At 41.7% G+C, this 20,947-nt stretch overlaps 1 protein-coding gene across 1 annotated transcript in view; it reads left to right on the top strand.

Annotated features, from left to right (window-relative positions):
* Positions 1–4,875, top strand: part of LOC311063219 (low density lipoprotein receptor adapter protein 1) — a gene marked incomplete at its 3' end in the record, with an annotated part of 48,618 nt that extends 43,743 nt beyond the window's left edge. Inside the window, exons 9-10 of the mRNA XM_084082505.1 lie at positions 3,773–3,801; positions 4,829–4,875. Of these exons, the coding sequence (XP_083938631.1) occupies positions 3,773–3,801; positions 4,829–4,875 (76 nt within the window). The remainder of the gene's footprint in view (positions 1–3,772; positions 3,802–4,828) is intronic.
* Positions 4,876–20,947: the final 16,072 nt, after the last annotated feature.

Here is a 20,947-nt window from a genome sequence, read left to right as displayed (position 1 = left end):
ATAGTGGAGTCTGTGAAATACTTCTACTAATGTATGCCTGGGATTTATAGAACTATGGTGTATTTAATCGAGAATTGCCTCCCATACTTATTCGTAGATTTCATTTTTCAGATTATCATTGGATATCATTTCAAGCCTGTAAAGTATCCTACAAGAAAGAGACCCCTTAGCGCCAGGGTTCAAGCTTTTAACAAAAGAATGGATTTGTTTCCATACTGAGGGAAGTATAATTGGATTATTTAAATACTGTAAATTTGTATCTTTTCCCTAACTGAGTTATTAAGTTGCGGAGGGAGGGAAAAGTGACCACATGTTGCCAGTCCAATCTTAAGCCCATCTGTCCTTGTATTCCACGACTGGTAGCCAGCCAGGCAGGGCTGTTAGAAAATCATGGAGGTGTGCAGCTTCGTGCTCAGACCCTGTGTAGACTGTCCTCTCACACGCTGCGATTGCATCAAATGGCCAGATGCTGCAGATACCCAACAGTCCACTTGAACACTTAACACACATCATCATGTGACAGACACACCGGCAGAAAGACAGAAAAGCGATGATCATTTGTCAATCTATTTTTGTAGTGTTTTGTTTTATTTCTGATCTTGGGGAGGCTGGGGAAAGCGTGGTACCCTTGACCATGTTATTTGTAAAGTGTAACATTTGTACTAGGTACTAATTATTTGTGTATTCTAATTTTTTCGTTTTCATTTTGGTTTCCAAAATGTACTAAAAATGTAAGTACTATACGCAAGTATACCATAAGTATACTATAAGTATTTCAAATATTTAGTTTTGTCTTTCAATATGAAACTGCTCTCTAGTCTCATTTCAAGGTTACAGATTAGTTGTTCAAGGCCTTGATTGTGAACTAGCCCTGACTATCAGTTAGGGACACTCAAGTCATAAATTAGACATTTAAATTAGATTTATTGCTACAAATGGAATACAATTATACTTGGTATTGATGGCTCCATTCTTTAAGATTGGTATTGATGGCTCCATTCTTTAAGATTTCCCCTGATTTAGCCAAGCTGTACTAAGCTAAATCAGAATGCAATGCAGATAATACATACCCTCATTGGTATACAAGAGTGAGCCTAGACCCTAGAGCAAGACACTGAATTCTGTTCAACTTGAGCCATGCAAGACTGAACTAGAAATGTGAATAGATTTCACACACACACACACACACACACACACACACACACACACACACACACACACACACACACACACACACACACACACACACACAGTAAGTGGGCCCAAATGCACACATTTCACAGACAAACTCTGACAAACTACCAAACTACCAATTAGCTGCCTCTTATGTTCTCATTGATCGCCCTCAGAAGTTCATTCTACAGAGCATTTCACTCTGCAAAGTAATACACTACACTACAGGCTATAGGAAATGTATACCAGTGGTTCTCAAACACGTCAAGGACCCCAAAATGTATATGTATTTGGCCGTGGACCCCCATTTTAAAAGATGTTGTGCCAGAGACCCCCATAAGACAAGAATTGTCAACATTTGTCAAAAATAGACAACATTTATGTATGTATTATGTACTGTATGTAAAATACGTATTAAGTGTTTACTGTTCCTCGCTTTGCTGGGGACCCCCTGGAGCCCCCTCAAGGACTCCTGGCGGTCACCCGACTTATATATACAACCTACTTGAAAAAACAGAGCACTCCACGCAGTCTTTTCATTTCCCCATATAATCAGCTAAAGTGTGTGTGTGTGTGTGTGTGTGTCCGTGCGTGCTTGCATGTATGTGTGTGTGTGTGTGTCCTACAGCACTGCACCATTCTTCCAGATATGGAGGAGAGGAATGGAGGGATGAGTAGTCCTGACATTAGAGAGCTGGCAGCTCATTAAACCGTGTCGGCCCCCAGCTAATAGATCCATTAGTTGTTGGATGGGGGCGATTTTGGTTAAAGCAAACAAATAAATGTGAGGCAGGTGTGCGTGTGTGCGTTATACATTTTGAAAGACTAAGGGGAATGTCAGCAGTGGGTGTTCAGTGTTGGGGTAAATTATGCATATTGATCATGTCATAAGTAATCTTTGTCTTTGGCTTCAGTACACAATGAATACAGGAAGAGGGGTAATGCAGCCTGCTATCAAGTTCCTTCTCTGCAGGCAACATTCAGTACTTATGCAAACATTCGGATCATTTTACCATTCTGATAACACTTTCTATGAAAACCATGTCTTTGGGTACTAGTGTTTTCAAAGCTTCTTTTCCTTATAATGCTTCATAACAAGGCCTATTCAGGGCCATGCAAATCGGGAACGATGCAAGTCGGGAATACGCACCTCACCTATTGTGTAATATTGTGTAATACTGTCATCTGATGTTCTTGTTCTACCCATTGTCAGCTCCACACGCATCGCATTTTGCTTCGTGCCGACGCTTTCGTTCGCTTCCTTCACTATGACCACAGCTCTCGTACTTTCTATTGCACACGCTGCCACTTGTTTTTTTTATTGGTGAGACATACAGAGATGAGATAAGATAAGGTTTAGTTATCATTGTGAACATATCACCATGGTTCTTTTTTACTTTTATGGGACATGACAAAACACAGGCACGACGAATGTGAGAAAAACTAAAAAGGAAAACAGAAACAAACAAAAAGAAATTAGATTAATAAATAACCAAGATACAATGGGGAGAAGTTTACATCAGAGTATCTGAGTTGCTTCCTCCGCAGACCAGCGGTCAGACCGATACAGATGTCCATGGTTTCTCTTTACTCAGAAACCATTGGTCTGATCAAATTGCCTCCCTGCAGTGCACACCCCCGGGTCATATGGGACACACATGGCAAGTTTGAGGCCGTTAGGTCAGATGGCGCCCGACACATGACAGTGGTAATTGGGGCCTTTAAATAAAGCAATGACATTCCTGGAGGTATAAGCAGAAATGCTTTGTGTTTTGTTGTTTCGTATACAGATGGGGTAGTTTCCTGTTCAGATTTCCAGACTTTATTCACCTGTTTCCTAGGCTGTGTGTTTTCCACTTCCTGTCGATTTCATTGGATATCATTGGTGATCTGACCAGTTTCATTGGATTTCATTGGATCAAATCGACAGGAAGTAGAAAACACACAGCCTAGGAAACAGGTGAATACAAAATGATGCCTCGCTAGCTCCTCTAAGGTGCTTTCAGTCTCGTTCTCAACCTTAGAGATTATGGAGTGTTTGATCCTGACCTTTTATAGTTGCACACACACACACACACACACACACACACACACACACACACACACACACACACACACACACACACACACACACACACACACACACATACACACATACATACATACATACATACATACATACATACATACATACATACATACATACCACTAGTGACATATGAGAGGCTGTAACCTCTCTTAAGTTGTTATTTATTCTCTCCCTTTTATAGCAATCCGAACAGCCAGAGGCCATTTTAAACACCACAATCAATCACCAACCTCATGGGTAGCCGAGGCAGCGTTTGTTTATTTTTTGGTTATTTTGAGCTCCAATTGATCCAGCAAACCAGCTTTCGTAGCATTATCTCAAGGTGACTTCTAGTGCAGTGGTTATCAACCTTTATGGGTACTGGATCCCCCGCATATTTTGAGCAGTCCTGAGGAGCATAGCCTTTTTTGACAGATCTGTGTGTCGTGAATGCCCTTTCCTCGTTTTGAGTTTCCTCGTTTTGAGTGGTGTTGTGCATGATTTGTTCTGTCTTTTATACCTGGCATACAGTAATATGGAGGTAGAGGAGATGGACACTGGTAAGTGAGGTGAGATATTTTTGTTTCAGATCATCCTTGAACTGCATGTGGCATAAGACCAGGGTTCGATTTGCTGGGGGAGAAGGGGGCGGGTGGGGGGGAATTAATACCTTTTGATATCCCCCCTTATCCCCCCCTTAGTCAGACTGTATTCAATGAATGCATTTCCTTTTGGGATGTCTGATATTTAGGTCTCATAGTATCACAGTTGAATTAAAAATGTATGTTAATCTCATTAACTCTGGTGTCCCTTTTTGGGAATTGATTCAAAAATAGCTGTAATAGCAGATCTTCAAGCTCACATTGCGACATGACACATTGTGAGCTTGTTGTCTATCTTCACTTTTTGTTGTACGAAGAAGTTCTGTAGATTTATGGCTTAAGTGTGTTAAGAAAATGTCTCCCCTGTTTTTTTCTTGTTTTTTACAAATCGAACCCTGCATGAATATTGAAAATCCCACCAACCCCATCAGGCCTTCTTTCCTCTGTCCAGTATTTGCTGGAGGAAAGTGACTTATGAAACATCATCAGCATCTTGATTTTACTAAAAGCTAAAAGCTTGTTAATAAAACTGTTGCTTCTGTAGTCACTTAAGCATGAGGTCTTCTAGTAAGCAACAGTTCCATTACATTACTGTATATGTAGCCATTCTGTTGGTATGTGATCTGGTCCTTAGTGTAATTCTGAACCTGTCTGTGTCTGTCACTGTTGGTCAGTTTTGGCAAAATGCCTCTTTATATGGAACTCTGTACCCTTATTTGCTCATTGTCATTCCATCATTCAAATGCACACCCTTACCCTTGCCGTTTTTTTCCATTTCTTCACTCTTTCTTTTGGTTGACCTTCGTATATCCTGTGACCCTTCGTTGATGATATACAATGAATATGTATTTTCCACCTCTGACCTCTAGCAATTAAAGTATATTTCCCTCCACCTCTACCCTCTGATTGTTCTGTCTGCTTCCCTGTCTGTGTCCATCTGGGGTGTCTCTCTTGCTCTCTCTCTCGCACTCTCGCTCTCGCTCAGACTCGCAGAGTCCCGCTCCGAGCCAGTCTCTGACGATGCAGCTCTGAGTCTCCGGGGGGTTTCCCTTGAAGATCCCTTGTCCATGAGCTCTCACAACTCGGATGCTACAATGGCTGCTCAATGTACAGCACCACAGTTCACGCATGCCACAAAAGAAATCAGTTTGCCAAAATGTAGCACAACCCCCGAAACCAGCTCAGAAGACCGTACATCAGACATCAACTGTGCAAAGAGCAGAACATTCAACACTGCCCCCCACTGTCCCCAGTGTGCAGCCCGAACCACAAGACTACCTATACTTGATATTCTGCAATGATTGCAAACAAGTCAAAACACTACCATAACAATATAAACTAGCAGGCCTGCAAGCCAGCCTGCCTCTTATTCATGAAATTCATGCAGTCGCTCATGTAATATTATTCTGCACACAATATATACAACTGTCAGACAAATATAATTGAGGTTGTTACCAGAGAGAAAACAAACCGTCATGCAGTTGATTTGCCAAAACCTTGTGTCATTCAATGTCTCCCCTGTTTGTACAATAACGATAAATCAATCCACCCCTGAACAAAGATTTTCGTAACCAGCTTCCCTTCAGAACCAGCTTCCTGTGAACTTTCTTTCATGTTACTGGGTGCATCAAATATTCAACACACTGCACATATCTCTTACTGAGTGACCCAACCTGGTTTTGCAGAAAACGGAGGAGCATAAATATATTAAACAGTAAAATCCTCAGTGTTCATATATCCATGTATAACAAGAAATGATGACGCAGTCATATTAATACCAGGTTGCTCTCTCCAGCGTCCCCGCACGGAACCAAATGGACCCGTGATCCTGTACCCTTTCGCTCGCGGAGTAACACATCGCTGTTGGAGGCGGCGCTGTGGCCTGTGTGTGTGTGTGTATGAGGACTCAAGTCAATACTTTTGTTTTTTTTTAATAGTTTGTTTGGTGGCGACGACCACACTTTTTTTTTCCTGGGCTATGATCCCATAGCATGGGAGGACACCCGTCCTGGGGAAGTCTCGGGGAAGTCTCCCCATTGGCTTAAAGGATTGAAGGACAGCCTATGATGAAAAGGTCGCTAGAAAGTGTTTAGAAAGTGTCAAGAAAGTGTCGAGTAGTTGATCAGTCTCTTCCTAGAGCAGGCTGCAAGCAACCTGGTAAAAACTGGGGTGTAGTAGCGGGCATTGGATGCATGCAGGGGAATGCTGTTCCCCCGGTTTGTTGACCAGTGCATTTACAGGCAACTGCCCCGCACGTGTGCATGTCCCGCAACCTTTCAGGTCAGCGGCCAGATGAAGCCTACATGAATACACAATCTGTATCTAACTACCTATTCACTCTCATCTGTCTCAGCCACATGTACTGTAGCGTGTATAGTTACTGACTGTAGACCAATAGACTATGCAGTACATGTAGTTTTCAGCTTGAGACCCAAAAGAGAAATTTGGTTGTCTCCTCAGGACTCAAACGTACAAAAATACATTATGAATGAATCACTTTAGCTCTATTTCAAAAATAGTGAAAACAGACAATAATTAGTTTTAGCTCACCACTCTTTTATACGTTTGTCACTGTATACAGGGTATACATAGAGTACGTAAATTTGTCCGATGCATTTACCCCTCCTATAACTATTAGGAGCAGTCAGCGCTAATTTCTTTACAGTGTTCGCGGAGCAGTTAGGGGTTAATCTTCTTGATCAGGGACACTTCAACAAATAGACCAGGGCGGGTTCATTTTTCCCTTAAAGAGTTCTGAACGATTTTAGAACAATAAAAATATTTTTTTTTTTTTGGGATAGGTGATTTAAAAAAAAGGAATATTTACTCATGAGTCATGACCCATAAAAACGTTTCACAGACCTATGTTTGGGCAAAAACTGGTCTAAAACTGTACTGCACCCAACCGCTTAATTTAAGTGTGTGTGTGTGTGTGTGTGTGTGTGTGTGTGTGTGTGTGTGTGTGTGTGTGTGTGTGTGTGTGTGTGTGTGTGTGTGTGTGTGTGTGTGTGTGTGTGTGTGTGTGTGTGTGTGTGTGTGTGTGTGTGTGTGTGTGTGTGTGTGTGTGTGTGTGTGTGTGTGTGTGTGTGTGTGTGTGTGTGTGTGCGTGCGTGCGTGCGTGCGCTTATACCTGTAATAGTGTTCCTTCCCTAAAAATCCCCACAAATGTAACCAAATGGACCCACTGAGGATTTTACTGTGTATTGTTGGAGAATAGAGATTAGTCTTGGGCTCTGAGGACGGTGTACAGTACACAACAAGTCGAGAACTGTTAGAACAAAGAAACCTATTTCCTTATGCTGTATTTTTTCAATGCCAATAATTGTGTAATTTATGTATGCACATGGGATTATTTTAAAAGAACTGGAATGCATTCTGTATAGAATCGGGGTTCATACAATTATTTATCACTTAAATTGATTAGAATTTCTAAATTAATATATTCATTTGTATATGCCTGTATGTTTTACAGTGAGTAGAACAAATTGTATAACTTTAAATGTATGTGAATTTTATTACTACATATGTTTATTTTTCAGAGCATAGACTTTGTTTGACAATGTATCCCTGAAATTCTAAAGTAAACAAATATCCAAACAAATGTCCTCAAGCTAATACCCATCAGACTTGTGGCCGTTTTGGTTTGTTTCTCCCAGTTTTGTCATTATGCCAATTCCCCCATGTAGTCACTGTTAACCCCTACTGTTTTGATGATGGGGAGGGTGTAGACAGCCATGTGACATTGCCATTCGGAGGAACAGGCTATTCTTCCCATTTACTCGCTGCTGAACAGGCACCAACATGTAGGAGCTGCTATAGTGCAGACCCTGCCCTTTACAAAGATGACGTTCATTGTCCCCCCCTGCCTGGCTGAGCTGGACTCTAACCTGTCCGTTGTGCTGCTCAGTAGTGAGCAGGGTTGGATTTCCTGGGGGGGACCCCATGCCTATGCTTTTGATAGCCCCCCTCTGGTCATTAGTTTTTTATAGCCAGTAGGGATATGTTTTTATCCATGCTTCTGGTCAGACTGAATTAAATCCATGCATTTCCATTTGGGAAATGTAGATGTGTATGATGTTTATGTTTGATAATAACATAATTGAAACAATTAAATAAAAAATGTATGTTAACCACATTAACGCTGGTGTCACAATGCGTCGCATCGCAAGCTTGTAGATTGGCTATTTTCACTATTTGTCATACGAAGAAGTATATAGGGCTTAGAAAATGTCCCCACCCCTCTTTTTTTTCTTCTACTAATCTAGCCCTGGGAGTGAGAATAATTGTGAAGGCGGGAGAGGGAGTGGGAGATTGTGAGGATCCTGTGTCATTGTCATGTCACCCTGACCGAGAATAATTGGATGGCTTATCGAATTAGACCATGGAGCTTAATTGCATTGTTTCATTCCTGACCGGCTAATATACCAACTCATCACATATGTCGGCAAGGACAAGCCCTTTATTCTGGACCGTATTCTCCATTGTGTCAAGGGAGATAAATGTGTCGCTCATGGCATTTAGTGTTCACTGACAAATATTGATCAACCACGTTCATGAGCTTTTTGTTTTGTTTCCCACTAGCCTTTCTCTTTTTACCCTGATTGTTGAAGTCCAAGGCCAGTAGTGTTTGATTTTTGCTTTTGCTTTACACATTCTTACATGTCACTGCTGGAATGGATTTTATTTGCAATACCACCTTGGTTACTTGGGTTTAATTTTTTCTGCAGGCAAATCTGATTTGTTTCTCAAAAACGATCTCTAGGACTGACTGTCCACGCTGTTATTTTGCGATCAGATTGTATTTGTGTAGACATCATCCACCTATCTGCATTTGTTACTGTGGTAACGACGAAATGACATAGGCCTGAGTTACGCTTAATGTTTACTGTTGTATAGACTGTACTGTATCGACTGATCAACTCATTTTGAAGTTCTAGAGCATTTATAACTTCACGCCACCATGCAGGCGGAAACGAGAGCGCCTGTGCTCCTCGGAAATTATTCCTCTCTGCCAGTGGCGTCGTCATTTTAGAGCTTACACCCATAAACCCTTGATTCGGCATCCACGTGGGGGAAACAATAACTGTTCTCTAATTGTGGACTGTTTAAACCACTTCATTGACTGCAGTGACCCAGTGGTCTGAAGGTGGTGATTTTCATTGACGTTTTTCGAGGGAGCCGAGAAAGTGCTAACTTCCTGTTTCCAACTGCAGTCACCAATTTATGAAATTGTGATCATTATGAGTTAATAGAGTTTTCATTGGCTAGAGGGGGTTAGGAGTTTGTAAGTTTACACTCTATTATGACTTGCCCAGAATAGGGAAGCCAGGGTTCATGTTTCTTAAAGAACTTGTTGGTGAGGAACTGTTCAAATAAACATTCAATGTTTTTACAGTAAATCATTTGCAATTTGGAAAAGGGAATACATTATTCTTTTTTCAGATCAACTATTGTTACCCAGACAAACAAATGGTGTATGAGTTTATACTTTATTCAAATAATTTCTGAGATCTATGCAATCAGTGGATTTCCGTAATTGTTGTGATATACTGTAATAGCAGTGTGTGTGAATAAACCATATACAGTACAGTACAGTTCTGTTTAACTGTGTAAAGATCCATTTGTACAGACTTTGGAACCTGGTTTGTTATGTATTTATGCATATTAAAATACTTTGTACAAATGCTGTAGTGTACCCTCATTTTCAGATGAAGAACCATAAGCAGAAACAAATACAGTATTTAGTGTCAATTAAAGTCTTATCCACAACGCCACACTCATATACCCCAGTAGATCTCGTTGAAATAATTTCAAAGGAATTGTTCTTTCCCAAAGGGAGTGCTTTTCACTTTTCATTTCTTTGTTTTGGCTCTTCTGGCTTTAATTGATAGTTTCTACAGTGGAGATGGGCAGAAAACGGGGAGAGACATCGCCGGGAACGGGACTAACTCGCAATGCACTGTCAGGCTACTTTAGCCACAGAGAGAGTATAAAAAAACTAGAAAAAGTGCTCCTCGGAGCACAGGTCTCCGCCAGGTCAGGTACGTTATTCTGGCCTCCTGGTGGCGCTATAATAGGCCAATGTGAAAATGGTGCCATTTATTCTTAGGTCTTTCACGGCAATCAGACACAGCATTCATGATTTGAGGCATTTTGTTCCAAAAATGTGTTTTGCTAAATTAGACCTGCTGGTGGCGCTATAACAGGCCAATGTGAAAAGGGTGGCATTTCTTCCTCGGCCTAGTGGGAATGTGCGTGTGAAATTTCACGGAAATCGCAAGCTGCGTTCATGGTTTGAGGCAGTTTGTTCAAAACGGACCAATCCTGCAAACTTTGGATGGCAACCTTAACCAATGAGGATGGAATATGGGAAATCGGACAGATCAGGGTTGATCACATGACTATAGAGATACTGTGTACCGATTTGCATGACGTTTGGTTAAAAACTGTAGGAGTAATGTGAAAAAATGGGTTTTGCACAAATCGGCCTCCTGGTGGCGCTATAACAGGCCCATGTGAAAAATTTGAGGCAGAGGTTCTGAATTGGCATCCAGGGAGTGTGTGTGCACAGTTTCGCAGCGACCGGGCCAATGGTGCCGGAGATTTGGTGGTAACACACGGACACACGGACACACAGACACACGGACACACGGACACACGGACGGAGGGTAAAACATACTCTCTCGCCATGCCTTTCGGCCTGGCGGAGACAATGAGGCATTGAAATACTATTCTAAACTACAGAATGTCAATTGTATAGTAATTTACTTGCTTTTACTATCTGATTAGCCTGTTCTTTTGCGCTTTTCTCTTTTTATGCTCTTTTATTGTTTCTCTTACACTAGTGTCCTTTTATGCTTATGTTTAATGCTGTGTGAAGGGCTTTGTAACTCTTTTTAAAAGCGCTGTACAAATAAGGTTTATTATTTGCTGATTTAAACCTTCCCATTATAAAGGGGCATGAAAAAATATTTTTTGAAACTCCCACATTTCAGAAAACAAGATACAGGAAGTGTTAAAGGAATTATCCTCAGGAAAATACTTGAAATGCCTTTCCCTCTTTTGGCATAGTACTTTCTTCTCTGCAGGAGTCGGCAGAGTTCTAACATGAAGTGTCTGTAGGAATCATTGATAGGAAAATAGTTTCATATACTGTAGTAATCACGGTATAACCTAAATGATGCATCTGTCATCATGGTCTGTCTCTCTCTTGTCTGTCTCTCTGTTTCTGTCTCTCCGAATTCCCTCTGCACAGTCCATTCTCACTGTTATCTACACACCTGTTTCCACTCCCTCTCAAACAATCAGATCCGGCCACGCCTGTAGCCCTACACAGATTGTTTCTTCATGAGCTCCTGTGTATTTAAACCAGTTCACTCCCTTTATTCTATAATGAATCCTTGAAGCTTGTTACTCATCTTCTGTTGTTTTTGCCTGCTATACCTGTTTGCTTGACCCTTTATGACCCTGTCCATTTGGATTTAGGCTTTTGACTGCATCTTTTGGATTTGTTTGACTGCCTTCCTGTTTTTATCCTACCTGCCTTACCTTCCCATAAGCCTTTGTTATTAGTTTTATAAATTGCTGGACTTTACATTATTTGCCTTGTCGTTCGCTTTTGGGTCCTCACCTCTGACATACAACAGAGAAGGGTATAGAGTTGGCATTAAGTTGTGGGGTATTGACAGGAATGGTGGTTTAAACTTCAGAGCCTTTCTACAGCTCTGTAATGACCAACACAACTTTGCAAGGAGGACAAGGTGCCCCCTTTCGGTAGCCAATCGACAAATAATAGGGAATACTTAAATATTAATATGTGTCTGATTTAGAATCCAAATACATTGGGTGGACCCCAGTCAAATGTAATACATGGATGCTAATGTCTCGAAGACAAATGCTGTGAAAGAGGCATCCTGATGCATACAGTACACTGTGGGAATGTTGTGCAGTGATCTTCCTCTGGTCATTGGAGTATCCTCAAACTTGATGTTCCTAAATGTCCTATACTGTACACTATACTAGGAGCCAAAATAGGTTGGTTATCTCGAAGGAAAAGAGATTTGTAAAATTGGGTTGTCTTGCGGCTAAACCTCTTTTTTTTTATTGAGTGAAAAATAAGAACTCCACCACATGAATGCACCTTGATCTGGGCCTAGAGGGATTGTGGGATACAATAAGCTTAAGGTCATACTTGAACAAATGTATGGATTGTGTAAAATGGTGCATAATTAAGTTTAATTATTAATTGACACCCCTCCCTCTTAATATATTCCTTTGTTTGCTTTTGTGCTCTGTGCTCTCTCGGTGTTGTCTACCATGTGTATGTATGTATGTATATATATATATATATATATATATATATATATATATATATATATATATATATATATATATATATATATATATGTATATATATATATATATATATGTATATGTGTACACACACACACACACACACACACACACACACACACACACACACACACACACACACAACCTGTACATTCTAACCAAGTCCCTTTGGGCACTATGGTCTATAAGCTATGTCACATGCACAAATGAGTTTTTGAAATGATTGAGTCACCACCTGGTTACTCAATATTATCTGCCAGAGGTTAAACACTCATACTTGTAGGAGAGGACATAGGATGAATGAGCCACAATTCTCTGAGCTCCTCTGGGCACAGGCTGCTCTTGTATATACAGTAGGATGGAAGGTACTGGTGTTTTTTCTTCCCTATGACCTTCATGGCAGTCTGAACAAGACCGGGCAGGCCTAGATTGTAACTGTACTGAGAGGTTACCATATCATGCCTGAATCCCATAGAGGGCCTACCTGATCTGACCGTCGATAGAAGAGATACTTATGTTTTCGGTCAACCCCATACACTCTGATCTTTCTGAAAAAGCACATCCTCTGCTCTAGCCTGGAGCACAGGCTGTGAATAAAGCATGAGTAAAGCAAATGAAGTCTGCAGGCCGTGTCCTGCGTTGTCAGTTTTCTGAAAAGCAGATTGTCCAGCGATGTTAGAGACCACAAGTCTGCAATGCCAAACGGTTTGAAACCTTTTTCTTATTCAGGTTCCCATATTTGCACCCTAGGAACTGTGACCGTGCTCAGCAACCGTAACCAAGGAGCACTCAATTTCAGCCTGACTTTGATATTTGTTTGCTCTTGTGCCTGCTGATATTCACCTACTGCACTTGGCCATGGAAGATTTATTGCATTGCCAAACAGTGTGATCCTTGAAGGACATATCACCTTATGGCAAGTGAAAAATGTATGTCACGAGTAGCCTTTAACTTAAAATAAAGTATGCCATCTCTAACAGGAATTGTTCTTTTTGTTAGCATTATTATGCATGATATTGACATCATTCAGGGTAGACGAAGGGAGCCGTGAGTAGGGAAGGCAAAGTCTGGAAATGAACTGAAGCAGGGTGTAACTATACATCGCTTCAGACATAAAGGAAGCAGCTATTGTATAATCCCATCTTGTGTTGTCTTGTATACAGATAATAGCACAAGTACTGCAGATGAATGGATGGCAAAAGACTTGATGGAATTAAAGGGGGTTTCTCACAGTTTCAATAATCTATACTGTGGCATGTGTTGCCCTGTGGAGTTAATTATCTGTTTATTTGATCTATTGGTCTTAAACCCTATACTGTACTTATTTGACGGTTGACTATTGCTGTTTTCGCTCTACACTAAATATTTTTACAGATAATAGCCGATCTACAGGCTCACAACGCAATCGCAAGCTTGTAGATCTGCTATTTCCGCCGAATATGTACCCCAGAATAGAGGTGCTAGGGTTCAAGTGGTTAAGGGATTGAGCTGGTTCCAGGCCCAATTATTATCCATGCAATGAATATCTAGTAGTATGCAAAGTTATTGAACCTTGAACCATTTGAACGTTGGTTCAAAACAATGTCCTGCATGGTGAAGCGGGAGGTCAATGCAATTAACTTTAGACAAAAGAGAGTTATCATGAATGTAAAGTTATCCTTTCCTATTTCACTTATGTCATTCTTCCATCATCTGAATGCTGAACTAGGTGAGTCAAGACACTATTTTTCATGGAGCACTTTACAACAAACTGGTTCGTCGCTGTGTTTCAGGGAGAATAGATTTAAATTCAAATCAAATTGAGTGAGAAAGAACAGACAATGACAAATAATGCTATATAATATAAGACACATGGCCAGATTTAAACAGTGAAACCCCAAAGATTAGATAGCTGTACATTAGATGTTTTGGCAGTAGAAGACACCAGGCACATTTTCCACAATAGAAACAAGTTATCTTTTAACTTTGTGTTATCCTCCACATTTTCGCTGACCCGTGGGACATATATAAAAACAATAACGAGGAAAAAGATGGATCGATGCCACACCTTTTCACCTGTATATTTCATTCTCATACACAGAGAGCACCTCTAAATTTCACTTGGCTCTGCTATTATTGTTTAGTTGCACTGGCAAAAGGAAGCCATTATGCATGTCGACCATCGATGATAGAACCTACTGTATAGCAATGATGCAGACGCATTACTAAGGTGTGGAGCCCTATTTGCTATGTGTATTTCTACTTAAAATAACATGTTTATGTATGTTTATTTGATATAGGCACCGCTATCACATTGGACAGATCCGATGCATTGCTTAAGTGTTCTAGCACAAGTGCAAATGTTCAACACCTGTCTATTACATACTGTACAGTAATGGCATAAAAACAACTATTTTTTTAAAGTATATCAACAGTAGAGGATGAAGCCAAATCTGTTAAAGCGATGTTGAACTTTGGTAGAACTCTGTGCATGATATGAGGCAATGGTTTTCAATGGGAATGGAGCAGTTTGTTTCCATTGCGCAGCTTTCCGCAACAAAACGCTCCGTTCCCATTGAAAACCATTGCAAATAGACAGCCACATAGACAGAATCAAAGTTAGGTGTTACCGTACCCTTAATGTCATATTACTCTTGATGGAAGTTCTCTCCCCCCACATTAATCGATTGGTCACCATTGTGTTATGTGAGCAATAACAGAAATTGTGTTTTACTGGCAGAATCCACTTCCTTTTTGTTTGCCAATAGTGTGATTTTGAGACTTGTTTTGCCGTGCAATGAGAGTGACTGGAATCACTTCTTCTGGTTTCTTGATGATGCGCAGAAGCAACAGATAGACAATATTTGAACTTAAAGCATGCCTATAGGTACAGTAGTTACAGTATACAACCCAAGTTTCTACCTAAATTCGATATCACTTTAATGTTCTTACGTTGCAGAATACACAGACTGCATAATTCAGCTATGGGCTATGGAGCTCTTGTTTAATTCAGGAGCAGGATTTGTATTAGAACTAATTGATCTATGGTGGCTTGGGTCTGTAATTGAAGCATGCAATAGGTATTCATAAATTACTGATTAATTGCTATTATAATTGGCTGTTTAACATGATTTTGGTATGGGTAATTAGCACCTCTTAACACATTGCACTTTGCCACATTGTCTCATTTTGTGGCAATGGCACTGTCATTTCAACAATGTTTCAACAAAAGTTATATTTTAAGATTATTTTGACTTTTGGAGGTCAGAGATGATGTGGTTTTCAACAGGGAAGGGATGTCATGCAAAGGGATAATAGTTTGAAAGACACTGCTGCACCACAAAAAGTGACAATTGAAGCTGCAACATACGTATCCTTATTACATTCTGCTTTAGGAGTAAATTATCCAACCTTTTCAGTGCAGTTACTGTACACTGCTACCAAGACGCTGTTCAAAAGAAACTTTATTTTCATTATTTCATTTACAAGACCAATGTATTGTGAAACATTGTATGAAAAAAGGATGTGTTTATGTTTGAAAGTAGGACATAGAGAAGAATGAAAATCACAGTATTGCAATAATATTTATTTCTTGCATTATTTACTTGCCACACTACAGGCAAATGACCTGCATGCATCTTTCTTCCTAAACAGTACTGTATATGCACAGAAAATGTGTTTGTATATTGTATCATACAGTATATGCAAAATGCGACTTTAATCACAAAATGACAGTTGAATTTCAGTATTTTAGTAGTTTGTTGTTTATTTTTGATGGAAAATAAAGCATTCGACTTTTGCCCCAAGTTAATGACCTTTGCCCTTTTTATTGTACAGTAGGCCACTAACAATCTGCCTGCAATACACAGATAGCTCCATTCCTTTGTGATGTGACTGTACATTAGCGTTTTGTGAATGAACAGAAAGAATATGTTGTATGTCTGTCTACAGACAGACAGACATGTTGTATGTCTGTCTAATTTGGAGATTTGTCTCTACAACATACAATATTGACATAGCATCTACTTTTACCATATCAAAAATACACTGCCTATTACAAATATGAGATGGAAGACATGCCTCCCAGAGATGAAAATGGTGATGTATTGCAAAAACATACCAAGCATCAAGCACCAAAGACATCACCGTTATATTATGTGTTAACATCTTGTAATGCAGTGGTTCTCAAAGTGGGGTCCAGGGACCCTCAGGGGTCCTTTACGGGGTTCCAAATGGACCCTTACAGGTCTGTAACTCTGAGAGTTATGGGGGTCCTTGAAATTAAAACGTCTGAGAACCAGTTTTATAATGCACCCTGCGGCAGTAGATTTCCTTGGGGGTACTGCGAAGTGTGCAACTGTATGCATGTGTGCGAGTATGGGGTCTGGGGATTTGTGTTTGTGAAAAATGTATGCATGCATGTGGGTTTTCTGCTAGATCAGTGGTTCTCAGCCTTTTCAGGCCGCGACCCCAAAATAATCATATTTTAACTGGGGACCCCCCACTCGGTTCTACAGATAAATATTGTGAAAATAGCAGATCTACAAGCTCACAACGCTGCGAGACGTTGTGAGCTCATAGATCTGCTATTTTCACAATCTTTGCGTCTTTCTTATATTATTTGACAATTTGGCCCATGTTTGACCAGTTTTTATAGTATAGTTTGTTGGTTACCTTTGATGCAGTAATGGTCACTAATGGTCACTTCACTGTCGTCTGGGGACCCCCTCAAAATCATGTGGGGACCCCCCTAGGGGTCCCGACCCACAGGTTGAGATCCACTGTGCTAGATGAACTTGGCCGACCTGCTTTTACAACCATGCCACACACGGCAGCAGTTTAGCCAACAGCTTGACTTGGCCCATCAATGTCTCCTATAAAGTGAGAATGGTTGGCAATGAAGCGACTGCACAGGAGGGGGAGAAAAGGAGACGTCTTTTGTCTGCAGCATCCTTCAGCTCAAACCTCGATGATGTTGATTGATGGCGCAGATGGATGAAACTGCAAAGGACAGAAGAAGTGAACAATAACAGTGCATTTACTTTTCTCCTTTGTTTAACCACTTGGGGTCTTCAAGGGGTCTATTATTGCTCCTTTTTGCCCTCTACACGTCTTTTCCGAAAATAGGCGATCTAAAAGCTCATAACGGGTTGTGCCGCAACACGTTGTGAGCTTGTCGTGAGCTTGTCGATCCGACGTGGACTCTGCGGAGAAAAGAATTGTGTTTAGAAAAGTTGTCAAAAAACACATTTATGTGGAATGGTTATTGTGAAACATACCAGTGGAATATCAGAAATACATTTTGTTTAATTGCAAAGGTCACACAGTATTGTGTGATAATTGTTTATTAGCAGTTTTGCCACGGGCTGTAGGATCTGGACGGACATACCATGGTTTTATCTTTTATGCGTTGTTTCAGGTTGTTGTACTATGTTGCACGTAGTGCTTGTCATATAAAAACAAACTAAACTAGAACCTCGGAGCACAGGTCTCCGCCAGGTCAGGTACGTTATTGTGGCCTCCTGGTGGCACTATAATAGGCCAATGTAAAAAGGGTGCCATTTCTTCTTAGGCCTTTCACGGCAATCGGACACTGCATTCATGATTTGAGGCATTTGAGGCCAAAAATGTGTTTTGCTAAATTAGACCTGCTGGTGGCGCTATAACAGGCCAATGTGAAATGGTTGGCATTTCTTCCTCGGCCTAGTGGGAATGTGCATGTGAAATTTTACGGAAATTGCAAGCTGCGTTCATGATTTGAGGCATTTTGTTCAAAACGGACCAATCCTGCAAACTTTGGAACCAACCTTAGCCAATCAGGATGGAATATGGGAAATCGGACAGATCCGGGTTGATCACATGACTATAGAGATACTGTACCAATTTGCATGACGTTTGGATAAAATTTGTAAAAAAAAAATGTTTTGCACAAATCGGCCTCCTGGTGGCGCTATAACAGGCCCATTTCGGGCAGAGGTTCTGAATTGGCATCCAGGGAGTGTGTGTGCACAGTTTCGCAGCGAGCGGGCCAACGGTGCCGGAGATTAGCTGGTAACACACGGACAGGACACACACACACGGACGGACGGACGGACGGACAGGGGGTAAAACATACTCTCTCGCCATGCCTTTCGGCCTGGCGGAGACAATTAACTGATGAAAAGCGAAATCCTATTTCTAGAAGTGTGCGTACATCCCTTTGCTCCCCCTACAATACCACCCCGGATTTACGTAAAAATAAATCCATAATATTTTCATAGGTCATTGTTTTAGAGGGATAACTTTAATGCCCAGAGTAAGCACCATTTTTGTTGCTGACTCAGTATTTTAGTTAAAATGTAATGAATTCAAGACAGTGCATGCATTGAATAATACATTTTTTTATAACACAAGCCTCGAGTTAAATGGCAATCAATGAATGGCTCAAATGAAGAGGAGAACTGATAGAACCACCATAGATTTAACGCTGTGTAACTTTTTCAATTATACACAAGTTATTTTTTTATACAATTCGCGAGTGTCTCCCCCTGACACTCGCTCCAAAATGACGAAGGCACAGATAATGTGCCAACGTGTTGCGTTCCAAAATATCATCAGGCGCTATAGGACTCTTTTGCAGCAGATAGACAAACGCCATGTCGCCAATGTTACACAGTATGATATGTTTGGGGGCATTTTCTGCTTCATTTGACAGTGACAGTGAGTGAGAGAGAAATGCCAGGAGAGAGTGCGACATGCAGCAAAAGGGCCTCGGGTTGGATTCGAACCCGGGCTGGCTGTACAAAAGACTGAGTTTGGCTAAATCTTTCACTGTGCCAGGTGAGCTACCTGAGTACCACCAGAACATACATGTTCAAACAAAGATCAACTGATGTAGCAAAAAATACATCTTATATGAATACAGGCACACAGTTTGGAGGGGTTGTATGTTTTTAAACAATAACCTAAATCTCTGTTGTGTCATAATAAACCTTGATCATCAGTGGGCTCATTGTGAGTCATGGTTCATTAATCAGTCATTCTGTCAGGGGGGTCAGTAGGCGAAAAGCAGTATGGGGAGGCCTGGAGGGTTATCAATGAGATGACTGGGCGGAAGAGGTCTAAGGAGGGACAGGTGGAGGGACACAGTCCAGAGGAGAGGGTGGCGACTTGGTTCAGCCACTTCCAAAGACTGCTAGGCACATCGGCAGGCAGAGCAGAGGAAAATATACAAGTCTTCCTCAAGCACCTGAACATCAACGATGGTCCCTTCACAGCCAGTGAGCTTGCCAGAGCGAAATCCACAGTGAGAGAGGGAAAAAGTGCTGGGCCGGATGGCATACCCCCAGAGGTCTTAAAGAACTGTGATCTCGATGACCTCATACTAGAGTTTTGCAACCTTGCTCTACTGCATAACAAGCAGCCTGAAACGTGGTCTCTCTCCAACATCATCCCGGTGCCCAAAGCCGGAGACCTCTCAAGGCCAGACAACTACCGAGGCATCAGCCTGACATGTATCACTGCAAAGGTCTTCAATCGAATGATACTGAACAGGATACGGCCTGCCATCGACCCTCACCTGAGGGAAAACCAAAATGGCTTTCGGGAGGGGAGAACAACCGTAGCCCAGATCTTGGCATTGAGGCGAATGATTGAGGAGGTGAAAAGGGATAACCTGGCAGCAGTACTGTGCTTCATCGATTTCAAAAAGGCGTTTGATTCAATCCATAGAGGCACAATGGTGAAGATCCTTGAGGCTTATGGTGTACCTCCCAACCTTCTCCGGGCTATAGAGACCATGTATGCAGGAACAAAGGCCAAGGTGGTGACCCCAGATGGCAACAGTGAGGAGTTTGACATCCTGGCTGGTGTAATGCAAGGGGACACCCTAGCCCCCTTTCTCTTCATCATAGTCCTGGATTATGCGCTCAGGAAGGCCATCAGCGGACGAGAGCAGGATCTTGGATTCACATTAACTCCAAGGAGGTCAAGACGACACCCCACAGTGGTCTTGACAGACCTGGACTATGCGGACGACATCGGCCTGCTCTCCGACAGTGTGGAACAAGCACAGGAACTTCTAAACAGAGTGGAGCTAGAGTGTTCCAAGGTTGGCCTTGGAATAAATGCCAAGAAAACCGAGGTTATCACCTATAACTTACCGGAACACCCACCCCTGACAACAGCAGGAGGCACCGTGCTGAAGGAAGTGAATGACTTCAAGTACCTGGGCTCATGGGTCAACTCCACCGAGCAAGATCTTAAAGTGAGGAAGGCACTTGCATGGAAGGCCCTGAATGGCATGACTAGTGTATGGAACTCCATCCTCCCCCGACAAATCAAACTCAGCTTCTTCTTTGCAACGGTAGAGTCTGTTCTCCTGTATGGCAGTGAATGCTGGACCCTGAAGCCAACCCTACAGAAGTCTCTGGACGGGTGCTACACCAGAATGTTGCGTGCAGTACTTAACATCGACAGGAATGTACATGTCACCAACAAGACCCTATATGAGGGAATACCAAGGGTGAGCGATAAAGTAGCTGCCAGGAGAATGAGACTAGCAGGACACTGCCAAAGACACCAGGAGCTGCCAGCCAGCAAACTGGTGCTGTGGGAACCAACACATGGGCACCGGTCTCGAGGACGTCCCGCACTAACATATGTGGATGTACTCAAGAAAGACGCAGGAGCGCAAGCACAGACGAGCTGGCCGGATGTATGGAGAACCGGGATGACTGGAAGCAACGATGGAGGGCTCGTCTGAGGACGACCTAGAGAGTAATGTTTGCTGTAT

Source organism: Gymnoscopelus microlampas (genome assembly GCF_963454915.1).
Source record: "Gymnoscopelus microlampas genome assembly, chromosome: 16".
NCBI classification, from domain to species: Eukaryota; Metazoa; Chordata; class Actinopteri; order Myctophiformes; family Myctophidae; genus Gymnoscopelus; species Gymnoscopelus microlampas.
This window is presented reverse-complemented; position numbering and strand designations above follow the sequence as displayed.